Below are 20396 nucleotides of genomic sequence, written 5' to 3' on the forward strand. Positions count from 1 at the left end.
GAGGCTTAGGGTTCCTCTTCTGAGTTCTTAAAAGACTTGAATTATTAATGCTGTTTTCCATGAAAACCACACTTTAGAACATCTGTGTAATAGCTACCTGAATAATGAATGGTAAGGAGAAGCTCTGCCCTTTAAAAAAAAGAGAGAGACATTTATTAGATTATTTTCTTTTCTGGCTTGCTAGATACTCCTTTTCATCACAAATAGTGTGATTTTTTGGGGGACTTGTTAAGTATACTGTTTTTTATATCTTTATACAAACACATGTATTATATATATATTATAAAATTTAGTTTTTAATGTTGAGAAAATAATCCAGCATGTTTTTATATGTGTTGAGAAAGATTTCAGTTAATAATTATTGGGGAGAAAGCTTGATATTGTGCTAATAATGTTACTTGGGTCTGTAAAAAAATAAATTTTTTGGCCAGCCATCTTTTTCTTTGAGTAAATTTATGTTAATTATGATAATAATAATATATTAGAGCTGTCTTATTCTACTTGACATATGAATTATGCTTATTTTCTTTTTAAATTTCTAGATGAAGCGTTCTGTCAGCCACCCTGGTTCTTGCAGTTCAGAGAGGTAAAATAACCTTTTCTTTTGACCAAGTTCTCTCAAAATTATACCTACTTGGGGAAATTCTTGGGGTCTTTAACATAAAGTGGAATGTAAACTCTGTATGGGCAGAGTCTGGTTCTGATTTGCTCAGCATTATTTCTCTTAGTGCTTAGTATAGGGCCTGGCCCCAGTAGGTAGTAGGTAAAGAAAAAAAATGAGTGAATAAATTAGTCAGCAAGGTAAGCACCTTGCCAGCTATCATACATTTTTTAGGTGTAAATTATATCCAATGATGGCTAATAGAAATGCATTTTTGATGTATTAAGGCTCCAAGCTTAGGCTTATTTTACTACAGTTTTTTATAGCATCATATATTCATGCTGAGCTGTTGTTATAATAGGAGCTAAGGTGTTACTGAAAAGAGAGAAAAACTGATATTTTAAAGTATGTATTCATATCAACACATTTAAAAAATTTACGTTCTAGATCTTGCCAATATCCCAGGCTATTTATCTTGGTAGGTAACATTCTTTTAAGTTGCTATGGTTGTCTTTGGAAAATGATGAAATTATAGTGACATTAGCATTTATTTCTCTACATTAATATAGGGGTAGGGGGAAAAAAAGGTTATTGTAGGATTATATGAAATCACATGTGTGAAACTTTAGAAAATTGTAAAGCACTATAGAATTTAACTAATCTTTCATTCCGTAAACATCTATTGAGTGCCTACCAAAAAAAAAAAGTGCTAACTGAACCCCCTTGTTATTTTGTCACTTTATTTTTCCCTCTGATGGTTATATAATTGATTGAACTATTACGTGCTGAGAGGAGTCCAGTGATGTGTGTATCTAATCCTATCAGGGAATGAAGAGTTTCATCAACTGAATTTTCCAGAAAAATAAAAGCTTGATTCCTTTAACAAACTTTTACCTTTATGACAGTTTTTTTTTGACCTGTATTTTATCCTTTCTACCTTATTAAATAAGATATAATAAGAATTTTTAAACTTTATTTTTTGATGAATCAAAGTTGTCATTAAGAACAGTAATGTTGGGCTGTCATCCAGTGGTAGTTGAGGTGCTGTTGGGTGGTGGTGATTTGCTTCTGTGTTGAATTTTTTAGGTTGATTTTTCTAGTTTTCTGGTTTTCCAGACTGATTTTTTAAAACTAGTTTTTCTAGCCTCCATTTGCCATCTTTATCCGCTCTTGCTGCTGTCAGTGAGTTGGCTCCTAGCATGCTCCCATACTGCTTGCCCATCCCCTTTGCTCTGCTGTTTTAGATTGGCTATGGATGACACTAGATACATGCACTTGTGAAATCCATAACTTTTAGTTTTTAAACACTTGTTAACCATCTGATATGTTTACTCTCTAGCTGGACCTTCCTCTATAAAAGAAATCACTTCTTCATTGTACCTCTTTTCCTTTTAATTTGGCTCAGAGGCTGTATTCTCCAGCTTACCAACTAGATTCTAAATGATTTGACTTGTTTGTGGCCTGACCTCTGAAGGAGTAGAACGTTGCTAAAGTAGAACTTTGGGTATTAAAATAGTTCTTCTTTCATTTAAAGAGAAGTCATTGAAAACTGCAGTTGAGGGTGTTTTCATTTGTTGAAGTCCTTACAATTTAATGCTTTTTATTTAATTTGCAGGAGTAGCCACTCTATAAAAGAAACAGTGTCTACACTTCACCGACTCTCCCAGCGGCGCCGAAGAACCTACTCAGATACAGACTCCTGTAATGATGTTCCTCTCGAAGATCCAGATAGTAAGTTAGAAGGGCTGTGTCTCTCCCTTTGGCCTATTCAGCAAAATTCATGTGGGGCTCTGTAATTGTTGAAATGAAGGATACTGATAGTGAACACTGTACTTTGCCCTTGGATTAATTCCTTAATTCAGAGCTAAGCAACTAGCACACAATCAACAGAAGCTCATATATCCTCTTACAGTCACCTTTGTTATTAAGAAGTACTAAGTATATCTTTGTAAATACCATATCTTAGATTTATATATGTAATATCAAAATCTTTTACTCCCACTGCATTTTAGTAATCGCTTAGTAATTTATATTCCCATCGTGTTTGCATTTAAAAAACATGTTAGAAGAAAGCATAAATTGTAGGTAGGATTCTAGGGGAAAATAAAGGCAAGTTCTAAGTTCAAAGAAAAAAAATCAGCATTGTTACTTAAAGAATTTGAAATGGCCAAGGACAATAATTTTTTCTGGTGGTGGTGATGAATTATAATAACATTTATTCCTGTACCTTTTTCTTCCTTATTACTAAAGAGTCAGCATACTGTGATTGAATACTTTAGGAAAGGTTTTGTGATTTATGTTAAAATTTAATTATTTTTCTCTTCAGAGAAAAAGCTTTGAAAGTCTGTCAGAATATCTACTTCGACAGTAGTGACCATGATTTTCAGTGAATGCAAATATGGTATTATTATTACAACTCCATTAATAGACTTTTGCTTTTCAGAGTCTTTACTATTGCCCATGAAACATGTGGGATAGAAATTACATACAGTTCTCAATTAAGCAACAGATTGTGTTCCAAGAGTTTATTTGTAAGTCAGCTGTTTGGAACAAGATTTTATTTCCCTTATGGAAATGACATGGTGAATGGTGGTTAAATTCTTTAGATGGCCTAGAAGAGCCCAGCTAATTTATAGTGTGGCTGAAATGGGACTAAACAATGGTGTTGGATTTCTAGTATTTGAATATATTGAAAACATTGCATAAGATAGAGTTGCTTTACTTAACCAGAAGGTTAAACAGGTTTAATTAGAGGAGAAATGTAAAGTTCATGAAAATGGTTGAGATTCTAAAGGGGACTGCTGATCATTTTCAGATCTTGAGAAGTTGATGGCATTTTTTAAAAAATAAATTTATTTATTTAATTTATTTATATTTGGCTGCGTTGGGTCTTTGTTGCTGTGCGTGGGCTTTCTTTAGTTGCGGCGAGCAGGGGCTACTCTTCGTTGCGGTGCATGGGCTTCTCATTGCAGTGGCTTCTCTTGTTGCGAAGCACAGGCTCTAGGCGCATGGGCTTCAGTAGTTGTGGGACGTGGGCTCACTAGTTGTGGCTCACGGGCTCTAGAGCGCAGGCTCAGTAGGTGTGGTGCACAGGCTTAGTTGCTCCGCGACATGTGGGATCTTCCCGGACCAGGGCTCGAACCCGTGTCCCCTGCATTGGCAGGAGGATTCTTAACCACCGCGCCACCAGGGAAGCCTGCATTTTTTTTTTTTTAATGCCCATTTTTCTTACAGAACTAATCTATTTATTGATATGGAACGCTATGCTCATTATCATTTTGAATATAAGTTGGGGCAATGAGTAAAGAAATGAAAGAAGGAAAAGGATTGAGTGTCGGAAGGGGTTGGGAGAAAGAAACTTTCCTGGGCCAATTTACTACATCTTGGAAGTGATAAGAAAAAGAGGAAGATGGTTAAAGAGCTTAAGTATGGGAAAAAATGTCACCTGGGACAGGTAACATACATTCCGATTTACCTTGCTCTTTCTGCCTTTTATACATGACCCTTTTCATCCAGAGCTTATGAAAGAGTTCTATTCTGCCTTGTACTTTTCTTTAGATGCCATTTCTTTTTTTAAATTTTGTGGCTGCATTGGGTCTTCATTGCTGCACACAGCCTTTCTCTAGTTGTGGCGGGCGGGGGCTACTCTTCGTTGCGGTGCGGGGGTTTCTTATTGCGGTGGCTTCTCTTGTTGTGGAGCATGGGCTCTAGGCGCACGGGCTCAGTAGTTGCAGCACGCGGGCTCAGTAGTTGCGGCACCAGGCCCTAGAGCGCGTGGGCTTCAGTAGTTGTGGTGCACAGGGTCAGTAGTTGTGGCTTGCGGGCTTAGTTGCTCTGCGGCATGTGGGATCTTCCTGGACCAGGGCTGAGACCCGTGTCCCCTGCATTGGCAGGTGGATCCTTAACCACTGCGCCACCAGGGAAGTCCTGCCATTTCTTTTTTTTAAGGGTGTCATTTTCATTTGTGATAGCTAAATTAATTTTTTTAAAGCCAGCCATTTTCCTTAGCTCTCTTCTCTTTTAGGCACTCTGGTTCTGAATTTTTGAAAACTACTTTTATAAGATCTAAGTGTAAATATTCCATTTAACACCCCCCAATTTAGCTGTTAAGGAGAGTAACAAAATTAGTTACACACACCCACACCCATATATGCATTAATATTTATATACACATGCATTAATATTTATATACATACATATATCTCACTTCTCTAGAACTTTTTAAAATTGGCAAGTGTAGGGTAGGTCAGAGTTTTATCCTTAGATTTCCTTCTGTTTATCCTAAAGTTTAGTGTCCCAGTTAGTTGACAAAGCAGAGACTGAATTAGTGCTCTTTCTTAGTATGTTTTGCAAATTAGCAATCTTAGTTGAAAGTCTTTATTGCAGCATATTCTTTTCCTTGAGAGATGCAGCTGCTTCTACTTTTATTAACTAGATTTTTTTTAAATTATAAAAGTAATAAATGTTCATGCTAACTTAAAAAAATATGTACATGTGAAAGTGAATAGGACCATGCCAATGTGTTTGATGTGCTCACTTGGCAGCTGCAGTGATAGTTTTGTGAGCTGCATCCCAGATGGAGATGTGAGAACTTTCACTGTGACGTACCTTGTCAGGTTTGCTCAGAAAGTCTTGTGATGCTTTGCTGTATACCTGAAACTAACACAACATTGTAAATCAACTATACTCCAATAAAATGAAAATATTTAAAAAAAAAGAAAGAAAAACAAAGTCTTGTGATGAAAAGAGCAAGACCTGAATTAGTTCCAGTTCTGTTACCAATTGTGTGATTCTTGGGTTAGGCCTGTAATCTTTTCTGGGACTTGGTTTCTTTACCTAGAAAATGAGGAGGATACCAACCGCATTAAAACGATCAGGTTGGAAAAGCAATAGTTAAGAAAAATTCAATTCAGCAAATACTTATTGGCTGCTCATGTGTGCCAACAATGAACAAAACAAGTATCTCTACTTCAGATAGTTCTGGCAATGAACAAAACAAGTATCTCTACTTCAGATAGTTTCATAATTTCTCAAGAACTCTGGAGTTTCTCCTTACAACTGCCAGTACTAGAAAAGTTACATTTTTACTCTTAAACTAACGATCAAAAAGTTAGCAGGAAGCTAAAGGAATTTCATGTCCCTGAATAGGAAATATTCTTTCATGGAGGACTGGAGTTAATATTGATAGGATGTTTAACCTTTTAATCAATTTCTTAATAGGACCTGTTCACTGTTCAAGAAATACACTTAATGGAGATTTGGCATCAGCAACCATTCCTGAAGAAAGCAGACTTATGGCCAAAAAAAAATCTGAATCGGGAGATCCTCTTCCACCCTTCTCTTCCTGAGGAAACGGAAGTGTCCAACTTCCTCTAAGTATTGCTATGCAAAAGCTGCTGTAATTAAACTATGTTATAGGGAGTAATTTTTCCCTTAGGATTTCTCTGCACTTTATAGAATATTGTAAAACAAACAAACGAAAAACAACCCACATACCTTTGAAGTGTATTTTATCTTTATATAGTTTATTTGCAAGAGTATTTTCCTAATAACTTCACAGTATGAATGTGCATCTTTTTTTTTTTTTTTGAACAAATGATGGTGTAACATTTTGACATCTGTAAGGACAAATGTAGATATTTTTCTAAAATACTGTGAGGGACTGACATCTTAGTCAGTGTGTATTGTAGCTTATAAACATGAAATCTTATAAACCTAAGGTTTCAGTTTGACAGAAGTGTGGTATATGTAACTTGTGCCATGGGCCAAATGGTCACTTTACCCCAGCTGAAAGTGAGTTACGGTCGCAGCTTGATGGTGTTTGTATTATATTCCTTTAAGCAAAAAGGAAACATTTAATATTCGAAATATTTTTACCCCAAATACCATGACATTGAGGATTTTTTAAAAACCAGATTGTGCTGTCCTTTGTATATGAAGTTGACACTACTGACTTGTCAGTACCAAATATTGGGTTAAAGTATTTAATTTTTACTTATTTATTTTTCTGTTGCATCAAAAAAAATGATTGCATCCTAACTTTTATGACCTACCAAATTTAAGATGTGTATACCTTGTTATTTACATTGTTCTAGAAAAGAGGTTAATATTGTAGTGACCTTGCTCACTTCCACCAGAGAAATAAATGACTTGCAGTGGAAGAGGATTTTAGTGCTTTTTTCTGAAAATAGACAAAAGCTGCTGTTGTAAGTAAGGTATTAATGTTTGCAGCTCTTTAGAATATCTAGACATTTTTTATTTATGAATATTTATAAAAAAGGAATCTGTCAAGGTGACTGCCCTACGTAACTTGAGAATGGCATTATTTAATTAAAGAACAAATAGCATTTTTTGGTAGTGCCTGTCCATACCTATTGTCAGTGTTTGCCTTGTAAACTGTTTTTTCAGTTCACTTTGGAGTGATGGTTTTGTCCAAGGTTTTGGATGAGGAGCACTTTAAAACAAACTGGTTTGGTGTTTTTAAGTTAATCATATGTTTAATAAATATGTGGTTTTTGCATTCAAACTCATCATATAATACATTGTATTTTTTACATTTATTGATAGTTTGTCTAATCTTTATCAAGTGGTAATAATATTTTTTATTGCTTTGATTTTGTTTGTATCTTTGGACCTCATAGTAAATACACAAATTAGGCATATTTTTAGCTTTTTTGCCTGTGAGCTTAGAATAGTGCGTCCTATTCATTTTAAATTTCTCTTGTAAGTTTATGTGAGAATTTTTTTAAAAGAATTAATATTTGGTATTTCCTTATTAAAATAGTCTGTAGTTATAGGCTTTCTTCCTTAAGTTTAAAATGGACATAAACAATCTATATACATTAATATACATTTAGATAAACTCTATGCTACTTAAAGTATTTGTGATTTTAAATAGCACACAGGTCATTAGACTATATTAAGAGGAATCTTTCTGCTCATATGTTATACTTCATATGTCTAATTTGAGAAAAAAGAAGTTTGATAATGTAGTAAGTTTTCATGTTGAGCGAGTAATCAGATTTTTTTGCTTCTTCTATTTTTTAATTTTTTATTTTTTGTAGTAAGAATAAGTGGTGATAAGACTATGAAGGTCAAGGTGGTACTAACTGTGGGAGTTTCTCTGGTAGTTTTTTTTTGAACCAGTAGGTTTATAATGAAAACACTATAACAAAGCTTTTGAACTCATGGAAAATAAATCCGTTTTCTATTGCTTTATCAAAAAATATGAGTTCCTGAACAGTTTTCTGTAAATATTTTTAAAAATAAAATACAGTTATTTCTGGTTCATATCATTTTTTTCTCCTTGAAACAGGTCCTTTGAACAAGTTTGCTATATTGGCTTTTATTGTGACTGGAGCCACCTTTTCTCCCTTAGGAACCAACACATTTGTGAAATCATTTTTTTTTTTTTAGGGGATATCAATGTATCTTGAATTACATCTAGGTTTTGATCGGTGAGTTGGTAGCATGAAGCAACCTATAAAGCTTCAGGGAACCTTGCATTTTGAGGAGCCCAGTGTATTTTCAAGTGTGCCTGACTTTTTTGAATTTTAAGAAAAAGATGAACCAAATAAGAACAATTTCATAAGAATTTTAGTTTGTCAGGACTTTCTGTAATGTATAACTATTGGTTGTTCTTGTTTTGCTTTATCTAGGCCATGGGGTTATTGAGAAATTTAGAGACTCTTGGTGTATCAGTGATCTTCTAAGCAGAACTAGTACTTGCTTTACTTTTCAAGCACCTGGTTTGTGTTGTGTGGGAATCCAAGGCTTCTATGATTAAAACAACTTTGATGAGAATTCTTTTGTAAATGGACCAAATTTGAACTTTGTTATATTACACTGAATTATTGTTATCTTTAATCAGGATAAGTCCAGAAATGCATGCTACTGCTTAAGCTTAAATTCCAAGGCAAGAGGTAAAGTATCTTCATTTTGACTGTCGCCATGGAACTTCACCCTGAATTGTAGATTTCCACTGTGTGCTATTATACTTAGTGTTTAGAAATTATCATAAGATCTCAGGAAATGTGTCCTTGTAATATGGCAGTATTTTATTGCTGTTTATACTGATTCCATACACAATATAGTATCATTAATTTGGACTCTACCAATTCTTCACTTTTGTTAAATGAAGTGCCTGTGGGTCTGTCGTTTGCTCCTGCCACTTGGTGCAGAGGGAATATCCTGGCCTGTAAGAAAGCCTGGTTAGGCTGCGGGAGCTCCTCTGAGGAGGTCTCTCTGTGAATAGCCCTGGTGGGGTAAGTAATTGTAGCTGGTAGATAGGGCTTCCTTCTCATGCTTTCCAGTTCCACAGTCCTCCTGTCTTTGAATTCATACTGAATTTGTAAGTTTGAATTCTTTTCTTTTTTTAAAAATTAGCTTTCTTTTTACTAAAGTAATTCATGCACATAATTTAAAAGCTCAAGTAGAAGTAGAAGGCTTATAATGAAAAGGAGTAGTTCCTCCTCTTGGAGCCCTGGAGACAAGTACTTTTAGCTCTTAGTGGTTTGTTCTAGTGTTTACCTTCCTTGAAAATATGTTTTATTACGCTTTCTTGATTTGTCAATTTTAAAAATGATTTTTTGAATTCCTTTTATGACAGGCAGGATTACTTTGCTTATATCCTCACCTCCCCCACCCCTCCCAATGTAGATTAATCACAACTTTTTTGTTAAATCAATAGATATAAATGTTGTTTATTGATCATTATCAATTGTTTCCTATCATTGTTTCCTTTCTACTAGAATCTTATTTTTCCTTGAATTACAATAATAATTTCCTGACTTTAAAATATGCTTAGTTTTTAATATACCTGTCACGATGAGTATCCAAAGGCTTAAATGCTAAAAAACATTAGATAATCCATCAGTTCCTTTTTTTTTTTCTTTTCCCTTTGGGGACATTTTTTCCACAGTCCTTCATCTTCTGCCATCTGGACCATTGCTCTCCAGGCCCGTGCATGGCTTGGTGGTCATTCTGGGATCCCTTTGTTTTTCAGTCTCATGTTGGATCTCCTGTTTATTGGATCTTTTTTCTTGATTTACTGTACTTTTTTGCCAAAGTATATCCACTATCAAAAACTCCCTGGGAAAAGGTGCATGAGAGGTAAAGATTTTGAGGCTTTACAGGTCTGAAAGTGTCTCTACTCTTGATAGATTGGTAGTTTGGAGTCTCTGTTGAAAATAATTTTCTCTTGGAATGTTAAAGGCAGTGCTGCATTGTCTTATAGCCTTCATGATTCCTGTGAAAATTCTGATACCATTCTTTTACATGGGACCTGTTTTTACACTCTGGAAGCTTTTAAGAGCTTCTCTTTATGCCCAACATTTCATGAGGATGTGTGGGTCTTTTATTCATTCATGTTGATGGGTACTTGACTTGGTGGAATCTTTCAGTTTGCAGACTTGTCTACTTCAATTCTGGGAAACTTTTTGTGTCATCTTTTTGGTAATTTTCTCTCCTCCATTTTCTCCATCCCGTTTTTCTAGAATTCCTGTCATTTGAATGTTGGACCTCCTGGACTGATCCTCTAATTTTTTTTTTTTAAATTAATTAATTAATTTCTTTCTTTTCTTTTTGGCTGTGTTGGGTCTTCGTTTCTGTGCGAGGGCTTTCTCTAGTTGCGGCAAGCGGGGGCCACTCTTCATCACGGTGCGTGGGCCTCTCACTATCGCGGCCTCTCTTGTTGTGGAGCACAGGCTCCAGACGCACAGGCTCAGTAATTGTGGCTCACGGCCCTAGTTGCTCCGCGTCATGTGGGATCTTCCCAGACCAGGGCTCAAACCCATGTCCCCTGCATTGGCAGGCAGATTCTCAACCACTGCGCCACCAGGGAAGCCCCTGATCCTCTAATTTTAAAAGAATGTTGGACCTCTAATTGATCCTCTTTTCTCTCCTAAGTTGTAGTATTGTAATTGTTCTTTTTCTGTTCCTCCAGCTCTTCTGCTGAATTTTTTTTTAGCTGTATCTTTTAATTTCTAAGATATCTTTTTTTCTCTGTTCCATTTTCATGAGGATGATTATGGTTTTTTTCCTCATGTCTTTCCTGTTTCCTGCATTGTTTCCTGTTCTGTTTGTTTTGGATTGTGTCTTCCATCTGAAGGCTTTCTTAGAAAGTTGGAGAGGTCATCCATTCATATTAAGAATTAGGTACTAAAAAGCTAACTTCATAGTTCTTTATGTGTGGGCTGGGTTTATCAGTTATCTGCCTCAGTCAGAGAGCTGGCCTTTTGTCTTGGAGTTCCCTAAATTTCAGAGGAGGTCTTTTCTTTGGAGCTATTCAGTTTCTCTAGGAAGGATTCCTCAGTTCTAGCAGCAGGGTGGGAAAAAAGGGCTGAGGACTCCACAGTTTGTATGGTGGTTTTTTACTTAATCCTTCTATTTTCGGCCTCCACATACCCTGCCCCACCCCACCTCAGTCTTCTTCTATGTTTGGTGACCCTCAGGTTCAGCTTCTCCAGTGGATGGAGTTTGGGGGTGGGTGGGTTGTCTGGCTGTGGAGAATGGGGAGAGGACCTGGGGTCCAGTTGCCCATTTTATAGACATCTAGTCCTAATTTCAGCCCTATGCCTCATCCCCTTTTTCTGCAGCACCTGCTACTTCCAGGTTCTGAACTTGTTAGGTGTTTGGTTGAGTGTATTGGCTCCTCTCTTCTGGGTACGTAGGCTTTAACTTCCTCTACTCTGCGAGGTTAGTTATCACACCTCCTCCTGGATTTTATTTTTATAAACTTGTTGAAATCTCATGGCTATGTAGTCTGTTCTGACATGTTGGTCAGTCTACTATATTTAACTGGAAGTCTAGGTTTAAAGGGTAATAATGTGTAGAAAATTTTAGAAAGTATTATTCTGTAATTCATTCTTTCCACTCTCTAATGATTTTCAGTTAATATGGTTTTACTATATTACCTACCTCATAGAGTTGTTGTGAGGATTAGAAGAATCAATACATATGAAGCACTTAGACCAGTGCCTGGCACATAGTATGTGTTAATAAGTATTAGCTATTATAAATATTGTTATCATTATTATTATTAGTACTATCACTCTTAATTCAATAACCCATTTAGACTTGAATAAAGATGTTTTCACCAAAGGAAGAATTATTGATACATGGGAAAATCTAGTGTTTGATATTATTATTATTATTGTTTTTTTAAAGATTTTTTTAATGTGGACCATTGTTAAAGTCTTTATTGAATTTATTACAGTTTTGCTTCTGCTTTATGTTTTGGTTTTTTGGCCACAAGATATGTGGGATCTTAGCTCCTCAACCAGGGATCAAACCTGCACCCCTTGCATTGGAAGGCGTAGTCTTCACCACTGGACCGCCAGGGAATTCTCTAGTGTTTGATGTTATTGACCCTGCATTTAACTAAACTTCACGTGAAATGCTCAGGTTAAATGTTATTTAAGACACATTAAAGCCTTAAAAATCCAATCAGTAATAGTTACGTAAAACTTTTAAAAGCATATAATAACAATTTTGATGTGCTTTTAAGCTTTATTGGTATTGAGTTTTATTTTAATCATCTAAATATGAAGTATAGAAAACAGAATTAAGGAGGTGATGTTTATATGCCTTACAGCCAGTAGATGAGATACTCTGAATATATAGAGTATAGAAGTAGAGAAATAGTAGACTCCAGTCACTGCACCTATGACCTAGTGAATGTTTGTATACTTTTCAGAAAATGTTATGAACTTATATAAAGCAGAATGTCTGCATTTGCTCAGTTATTTTAAGTATCGTCTTTGTGTCTGGATTAAGAGTGTATATGCTAACACTGAATACTAATTTTTAGAGGTGAAATGTGAGTAGGTGCTCCCATTGCTCTTCTTATGGATAGTGAGTTGCATACTTTTTGGGGAAGGGGATTTTTATTTGTAAGGAGGTTTGCATTCTCTCTCACTAAAGTAGAGTCCCATGGTTGTGACAAAGGGCTGTAAATATCAGTACACTAGAGATGCTAGAAATTTTTCCACAAAAGAATGGCCAGTTGCTTAGCGTGGATAAACCTCTTTGCAAATTACCAGGATGACTTTGGTAAGACAAAAGAAACAGGTAGTCATGGGCAGGGTCAAACAGTGCCTGCTATTAGCTTGATGCTGGCATTTCCCCCTCCCTAGATGTAAATATATTATTTTTATTATGTCTCATTATTTGCTTTGATATTTCATCTCTGGAACTTTAATGTCTACATCTTTAGAGCCCTTATGCTGCCTCTTCCCCAAATGCAGCAACTAATCTAGTATGTTTTCATAGGATGGAATTTCCCCCTTCTGTCCTGTAATGTGCACCCCTTCCCCCCAAATAGTCTTTTCTTGGTCTCTTTGATAATAAAACACTTACTATGGGCCAGTTGCATTACCTCAATTTAGCTTCGTAACAAGGATGTTAAAGTACAAGAATACAAGAGCAACCAGGATACACAGAACCAAGATTAACTCACATGCGATTGATTAGAATCATAAATATTTTGTAACTATATCCTGAAACACTTAAGTGTTTAAATTACCTCTTCATTTAGTATTTTAGTTAATATGCTTCTGGACTAACGTTAGTTGCTGAATAAGTAACTAACCCAGAATTTATAAAATCCAGAACTTATGGAAGGGAGGATTATGTTTTGATTAATTTGATAGATAAAACAAATGAATTAATATACAGGAATATTAACAAATTAAGTAATTCCTTTGACATCAGTGAGGGGTAATATATTCAGAATACCAAAGATGAATAAAATACGTGACTCTGTAATGAATTTCCTCCTTAGTGTCAGAGTGAGAGGAGGATGCTGTTGATAGTTGTGCTTTTGAAAGTTGTCACAAAGACTGTTTTACCCACTTAAATCTCAATATAAAGTATATTACCAGATTTGGTAGCATGGGGACAGTTAGGAACAAAGGAGAGAGAATAGTGTCATGAAAGGATCCATGGCTGTCAGGAGCTATACCTGCACACTCTTTTCTTTCCCACCCTCTTTTGGTTTTAGTAGGCAGAGGTGGTCATCTTGGATGAGATGTAGCAGTTTAGGAATGAAGAATAATGAAGAATACTTATGTGTAGTGAAGAGGAGGGGTCCTAGGAAAGCATTTCAGTCCCGCTCAGTGCCGTCATCTTTCTGTCTCAGCACTCTGGACTTCAGACTCTGAGAGAGCTGGGTTATTCCCCCCGATTCCTCTTATTTTTTTTTTTAAAGCCGTACCTGAATATATTCTCTTTATTAAGTAATCATTTAGACAGTGTGAATAAAGTGAAAGTTCACCTTGTCACCCCCACTCTCCCAGGGGTAACCACTCTTCTGCTACGTGCCCTTCCAGACCTTTCCTCTACACATGGACTTTTGTTTTATGTAAGTGTAAGTGACTTTTATGCAGTCATTCAGATCCCCTCATCAAAAGCAAGGTGGTTAAGTAAACAGTGGCACATCTATGTGGTGCAGCTGGTAATAAAGGAGAAGGTGACTCTACATATCTTTATAAGTATGTCTTGTGTGTGACAGTAGGATAATTCTAACCGCTGCCATTACTGACCTGAAATTCTAGCTCTTTTATTTCCTTTTTAACCCTTCTATGCAAGGAACTATGAATTGATAGCTTTTTCTAGATAGCTAGAATGAGGCCATTTTCTTTTGAAAGTAATCCTGGAGTTTCTAGTGCTTTTCTTTAATTGTGTGTGTGAGTGTGTGTGCGTACAGTTCTGTATGCATGTTATTTTGGTTGTGGACAATGCAACTTGGAACCATTTTGTTTTGAGATATGTTTAGTTATTTATGTTTAGTTTTACAATTGATTTTACAAGTTGAGCTACAAAGGATAAAATAAGTTTGCTGTAGAAGCTACCATTACTTGGTCAAAATAGAGTTGTGTTTTTTGTTTGTTTGGCAGCAATCAAAAATGTGGCCTAGAGATGGTAAAAGTTAAGCGTCTAGATTTCTGTCTTGGAATGTGTACATGTGTACATGATTAAAAACCTTCATTTGCCAAATTTATATGGTAAATGAGCATACAACAAATACCTTTTAAGTCTTACCATCAGAATCAGACTCTGTACTTAAATTAAATAGGAAATTTCTATACTTGCCCTTTTCCTGTGGCATTTGTGGTTACTAGGCTATACAAGTGTTTCAGCATGCCTTCAGAACTGGCATACCCAGACGATTGTTTAGAGCTCCTTGTCGTGACACCCCATCTTGGGTGAGGCCTTAGACTACAAGTCATATATACAACTCCTATTTGACTTTATTATTTTGTTTGTTTTCTTGTTTTGCAGTTGTTGGCCAGAAAGAAGTGTGAGGCAGTAAATATCTGTGGTTTAACGTACCTGACCATTGGCATACTGTCTTTTTGGGTTTTTTTCCTTCTGTGCCAACTCTGCTCAGTTAGTTGTGGCTTTCGGGGATTCTAAGTTTGAGGCTAGGATCAGCAGAGAGTGACCTACCTACTTGATTAATGATGTCTGCTGTGGGCTTGGTGGGGAAGGTGTGGGAATGGTGGCAAGGATATTCTGTCATCCAGAATATAGGGCAATGATTATGGTCTGACTTTGCAGAATTTTGCTAGATTACATTTTCAGGCACTCACAATAAACCAAGTTGAACAACTCATAATTGATTCCCTGTTTTCAGTTTCCACTATCACACTAGGGTGAATTTAATCATGTGTGTATATTTTTAAATGGAAACAAAAATAACCCATCATCTCTCTATTCAGGCCAAGTGTATATGTGTGCATGAGTAATGCACACCATTAACTTACTAGCAGTGCCTTTGTGAATTCGAAGACCTTTGCAACCTTGATGTGGTGCTCAGGAAAAAAAAAAAACAGTGCCATACTTTAAAAAAACTTTAAAAAGTATGAGTTTAGGAAGTGAAATACTATAGCATACCAGTGCTTTGCATGTGTCACCTTTTGCATTTAGATCACCCTTAGTCATCACTTGAGAGAAGAGTTTTAGTTCATTTGTGGTTTTGCATAAGTAGCAAACCTCCTTAGACAAGTTGCCCTTCTTTCTCCTTGCTGTGTTTTTAAAATACAGGCTGTGACTTTTGGGGGGAGAGTGTACAGACTGCAAGTTTTCTTTCTTGCTTTTGTGAATCAGGCTACGTTGGCCACACAAATTTAAGTGTCCTTAAATTTGGCTTAAGTCATGAAGCCTAGCAAAATGTACCTACCAATGACCTATCATTTTTTGTCCTCATAACAGTTTCTTTGGGGGGACATGTGACTTCCTCAGCTATAATGTTTGCATCTGTCACTGTCAGATTTGACACCCGCAGGTGTTTTTCTTTCTTTTGGGAGTAAAGGAATGGATATAATTTTTTAGATGATGTTTTTAAGTTCAAGTCTCTAGCTTGCTCTAGAGACAGTAAAAGACTCGTGATTTTTTTTTTTTTTGCCCTCTGTCAAAATTCTGTGTTATCTCAACCTTTCCTTTTTACGAGCTCTGAAGAAATCATGGCTGTATGTTATAAAAATCATGGTTGAATGTTATTAAAATCATGGTTGAATGTTATCAAAATCATGGTTGAATGTTAAAAGTAAGTTTCTAAGAGCTTTCCAATATTACCTGTAATTAGCCAAAGAGAAAGTCATATGAACTTTTCCAATTCTAACTTTCCTTTTTTTTCGTATTCACTCTATTTTATCTTTTTCTCTATTTTTTAATGGCTCATACAAAATAGAGGTTTATTTTTTTAATTGAGGTATAATTGACATATAACATTATATTAGTTGCAGGTGTACAACAGGATTTGATATTTGTAACTTTTTCTCCCATTTTGATTGATGGTTAGAGTCCCCCAAAATAGCCTCCTCAGTATCTCCATATTTGGTGGACTGTTTTGGAAAATGAATTACTTGGGAAGAGTGGGGAGTTATTGGAGGCATCTAGATTTAGGAGAGGGTATATATTTATCCACTTCTTAAAAAAATTTTGTTCAGTCAGTATTGACCACTTACTAAGCACTATGTTGCTAGTATTCATCTTTGCTTTCTAATTCTCCAGTGTACTTAAAAACTCACTGTTTTATTTTTAATAGTTGAGATAAATTGACTATCTTAACTACAGTTGGCTTTCCTAAATGTTCAGTTTTTTAGTTAGCTAGTTGAATAGTATTTATTATTCACATTTGCACACTAACATAAAAAAGCAAGCATTAGAAAATATCATGATTGTTTTTAAATAGATTTTTCTTTGTGTGTATAAATATTATTGGAAACATGAACACATGGTTTATTTTATTTTTTTTCCTTTTAAATGTCTCTATTTTTGGTTAGTTTTAACTAATACATATGCTTCTTGGAATAAGAGTTTGTGGGTATTTAAATGAACAGTTTGTAACTTTAGAAGTTAAATAAATTGGAAATATTGAAGTTGATTGAAAAGCTAGTCTCTAAATAAACCTAGTAACCTAATAGCAAAAATGGCTTTAGATTGCTATAACTAAGCACTCTAATTTTGAAACATTTTCAGAATAGGATTTTTATTCCCGGGGGAAAAATAAACTTCATTTAAAAATATATGTATAATTATTTTGTGAGCATTCTTTTTCCTTCCAGATGCCAAAAGGTGTACTCGATATTTTTGTTATGAAAATCCTGCTTGTTTAAAGTATTGTAGCAATTTTATAAATCAATAAAACTGAGCCATGTCAACACTATGGGGAAAAATGCTTAATAAATTTGCCATGTCACTAAGAAAAATTTTGGAAATTTAAGGAAGGGTAACCTTTGCTTTAAAAAAAAAAAATATGACTACTCGTTTGCTGCACACTTAAATGTAAAATCTGTTTGGCTAAGTTAAAGTTAGTGCTGTGATGTGAGAAAAGATATTAGGAGAATAACAGTTAACCTTGAAGTGGAAACATTAAGTGGATCACCTTATTTGGCGAGATCAGGGGTTCCCTACCTTGGCTGTGCATTAGAAACCCCCAGGAGCATTTAAGCTTCCTGATGCTAGGTTGACCCAGACCAATTACAGTGGTATTTTTAAAAGCTCCTCAGTAATTCCAATGGGTAGCCAGGGTTGAAGACCACTGAGCCAGGTGGAAACTCCCACTCCTAACTGTTGCATTTAAGAAGAGGTGTATATAAAAAGCATTAAGGTTTGGGACCATCATCTAGCAGCGTGAAAGGCCAGACATTTGTCCAGGTTGTTCTTAGCATGGTCTGAGGGTCATCAGCATCAGCCTCACTTGGGAGCTTCTTAGAAACGCAGACTCCCAGGTCCCCACCCCAGATCTGCTGAACCAGAGTCTGCGTTTGAGCAAGTGCAGGTGGTTCCTATGCGCTTTAAAGTTTGAGAAGCATTGTTGGAGGTGGTATTAGGTAAATGTTGATCTTGATATACCTGGCCTTTTGCTTCTATCTCTGGTTTTCTGTCCTAAGCAAGTCAAGACATTTTCACACAGGGTTGGACAATGAAACTAGCAATGTGTGCTCATGTCAGCAGGTTAATAACTAAAGATGATTTTCTGATCTAGAGCACATGTGACGGAAACTGCCATCACTATCACCATCACCATCACCATCACCATCACCATCAAATTCCTCTCTCCCTAAGATGGGAAAGAGAAAGGAACTCAAAGAACGGTCACCAGGCTGAAGGCCATGCTCTTTGAATCCCTTTCACAGCCGCCTTGTGTATTAAGGAAAAATGGAAAGTATAGTCCTTGTAAGGATGCTTCTTCATTCATACCATTACTTTGAGGATTCTTTTTTGAAAGAAAGAAATTTGAGTGAAAAAATACTCATCCTAGTCATAAACTGAAATGAATAAAACCAAACCCTCCAAGTTCTCTGGAGTAGTATCTATGCAACTCCCAGCTTTCAGAAACTTCCCCTATCATGGCTCCAGTCCCCTACCTTAAACATTCTAGGGCCTCAGCTGGTTTCCCTTTGTCTCAGCACCCACCAAGAATCCAGCTGATTGTTTTGTCAGGGCGCCTCCTTCCTTGTAGGTTGGAAAGGTTCTTTTCTGTTATTTCTTTAGGGCTTATAACATTGTTTCCACAAAGCTTTTGGCTCTGCCACCTCTGTCTGTTCCTATGATATCCTGGATCAGATAAGCACCCTATTTCCTGGCTATATTGCAAATGCCAATAAAACGTTCAGTATTTCTGGCCTTAGCTTTCGGAGAAGAGGAATTGACTATGTAGGGGCCTTTTTACTGGGAGGTACCTGAAGGGATTTTGTTGTCTACCCTGCCCTGGAACTATAATGACCTGGAAGGGGGACAGAGCCCTCCTCTCCTTAAACATTCTCTGGCCATCTCACCCTCCAGCAGGTTTGATTTTTGCGGTTGTGAAGGGGTGGCAAGACCACAGTGATAAACGGAGACCTGGCTTTTAGATCCAGCTCTGCTACTAGCTGTGTGAATTTGGGCACGTTATCCGAAGGCTCTGGATCTCAGTGTACTCCACTTTCCGCTTTCCTTCTGGAGGCCCTCTCCAGGAGGCCTCATTCTCTTCCTTGTGGTGGTCCTTCTGCTTATCGGGACGGGGCATCTCGATCTCCCTTCCGGTCTTGGCCTGATGGGCCTGCTGGTGTCCCTTCTCTCCAGCTTGTTTGGGTTGTTTGAGGCAGGGAAGTGGGAGTAGAGGGGAGCCAGCCAGCCCCCCTTATGGATGTGGGCCAGGGTTCTCAGCAGGTGGGTGAATGAGGAGTCAGGTGTCCTGACTAAAATCTAAAAACATTTCAGTGATGTCAGATGGGCTGGAGGCTGTCAACAAAGAGCTAACTTCATTCCAATTGCAGAGAAGAATTCTGCCCCCATGTTCCTCTCTGAGGCCGAGGCTGGTGTCAGACCAGGTTCCCTCCACATCCCTGAGATTTCCCCTATAACTCAGGGAATTTATACCTATTATATCCTTAGCAAGGAGCATTTGTCTTTGAAGCTCTGCTGGTTCAGGAGCGCTTGTGGGTAAGTACAGTCGGCCTTCTGTATCCATGGGTTCCACATCCTTGGATTCAACCAACAACGGGTAGAAAATACTTGAAAAACAAAATTCCAGAAAGTTCCAAAAAGCAAAACTTGAATTTGCTGCACCAGCAAATATTTACATAGCATTTACATTGTATTTACAACGATTTACATAGCATTTACATTCTATTAGGCATTATAAGTAATCTAGAGATGATTTAAAGTATACAGAATGATGTGCTTTGGCTATATGCGAATACTGCGCCATTTTTTATAAGAGACTTGAGCATCTGTGGATTTTGGTATCCACTGTGGTCCTGGAACCAACCCCCCCCCAATCTCCCGCTATACTGAGGGGCAACTGTACACACCAACACAAGACTTGTTAACAGAGGCCCCTCCTAGCTGCAGAAGGAAAGGAATCCCAAGCACCAGAGCCATGGAAGTGGTTTCCAAAGCGGGGCTTATCCTCTTTTTAAGGGAGCTGTGTGTAGATACTTCTGAGATGGCTTGGGCATCTATCTGCTGGTTCCCTCTCTGAAATGTGTAGGGCAGTATTTCTTAAACTTTTTGAATCATTGGCATCTTTTTTTTTTTTTTTATCATTGGCATCTTTAAAAATGAAATGAAAACTAGGAACAATGTCCCTTAAAAAAAAAAAAAGAGAAAAAAATATGCATAATCTCAGGGAGCTCAGGGACCCCTAAAGATTCTAGGATAAGCATGAATTTCAGGTTTGGAATCCTCACTTTTAGGACGTGCTATCTTTTGCAGTGATTTCCTGACAGATTGGAAAGCGTTGGCATACCTGCCCACTCCTCTTACCTGCTTCCCACCTTTTCTTAAAATGGAGCAGGAGTAAGTG

The 20396-nt window shown here is 36.8% G+C and overlaps 1 protein-coding gene across 1 annotated transcript in view; it reads left to right on the forward strand.

The window, feature by feature from the left end:
• Positions 1-20120, forward strand: part of PLEKHA3 (pleckstrin homology domain containing A3) — a 39079-nt gene extending 18959 nt beyond the window's left edge. Inside the window, exons 6-8 of the mRNA XM_082466811.1 lie at positions 543-586; positions 2217-2332; positions 5822-20120. Coding sequence (XP_082322937.1) covers positions 543-586; positions 2217-2332; positions 5822-5949 — 288 coding nt within the window. The 3' untranslated portion in view covers positions 5950-20120. The remainder of the gene's footprint in view (positions 1-542; positions 587-2216; positions 2333-5821) is intronic.
• The last annotated feature ends 276 nt before the right edge of the window (positions 20121-20396 follow it).

The sequence above is a fragment of the Balaenoptera physalus genome (assembly GCF_965194825.1).
Source record: "Balaenoptera physalus genome assembly, chromosome: 6".
Taxonomy (NCBI): domain Eukaryota; kingdom Metazoa; phylum Chordata; class Mammalia; order Artiodactyla; family Balaenopteridae; genus Balaenoptera; species Balaenoptera physalus.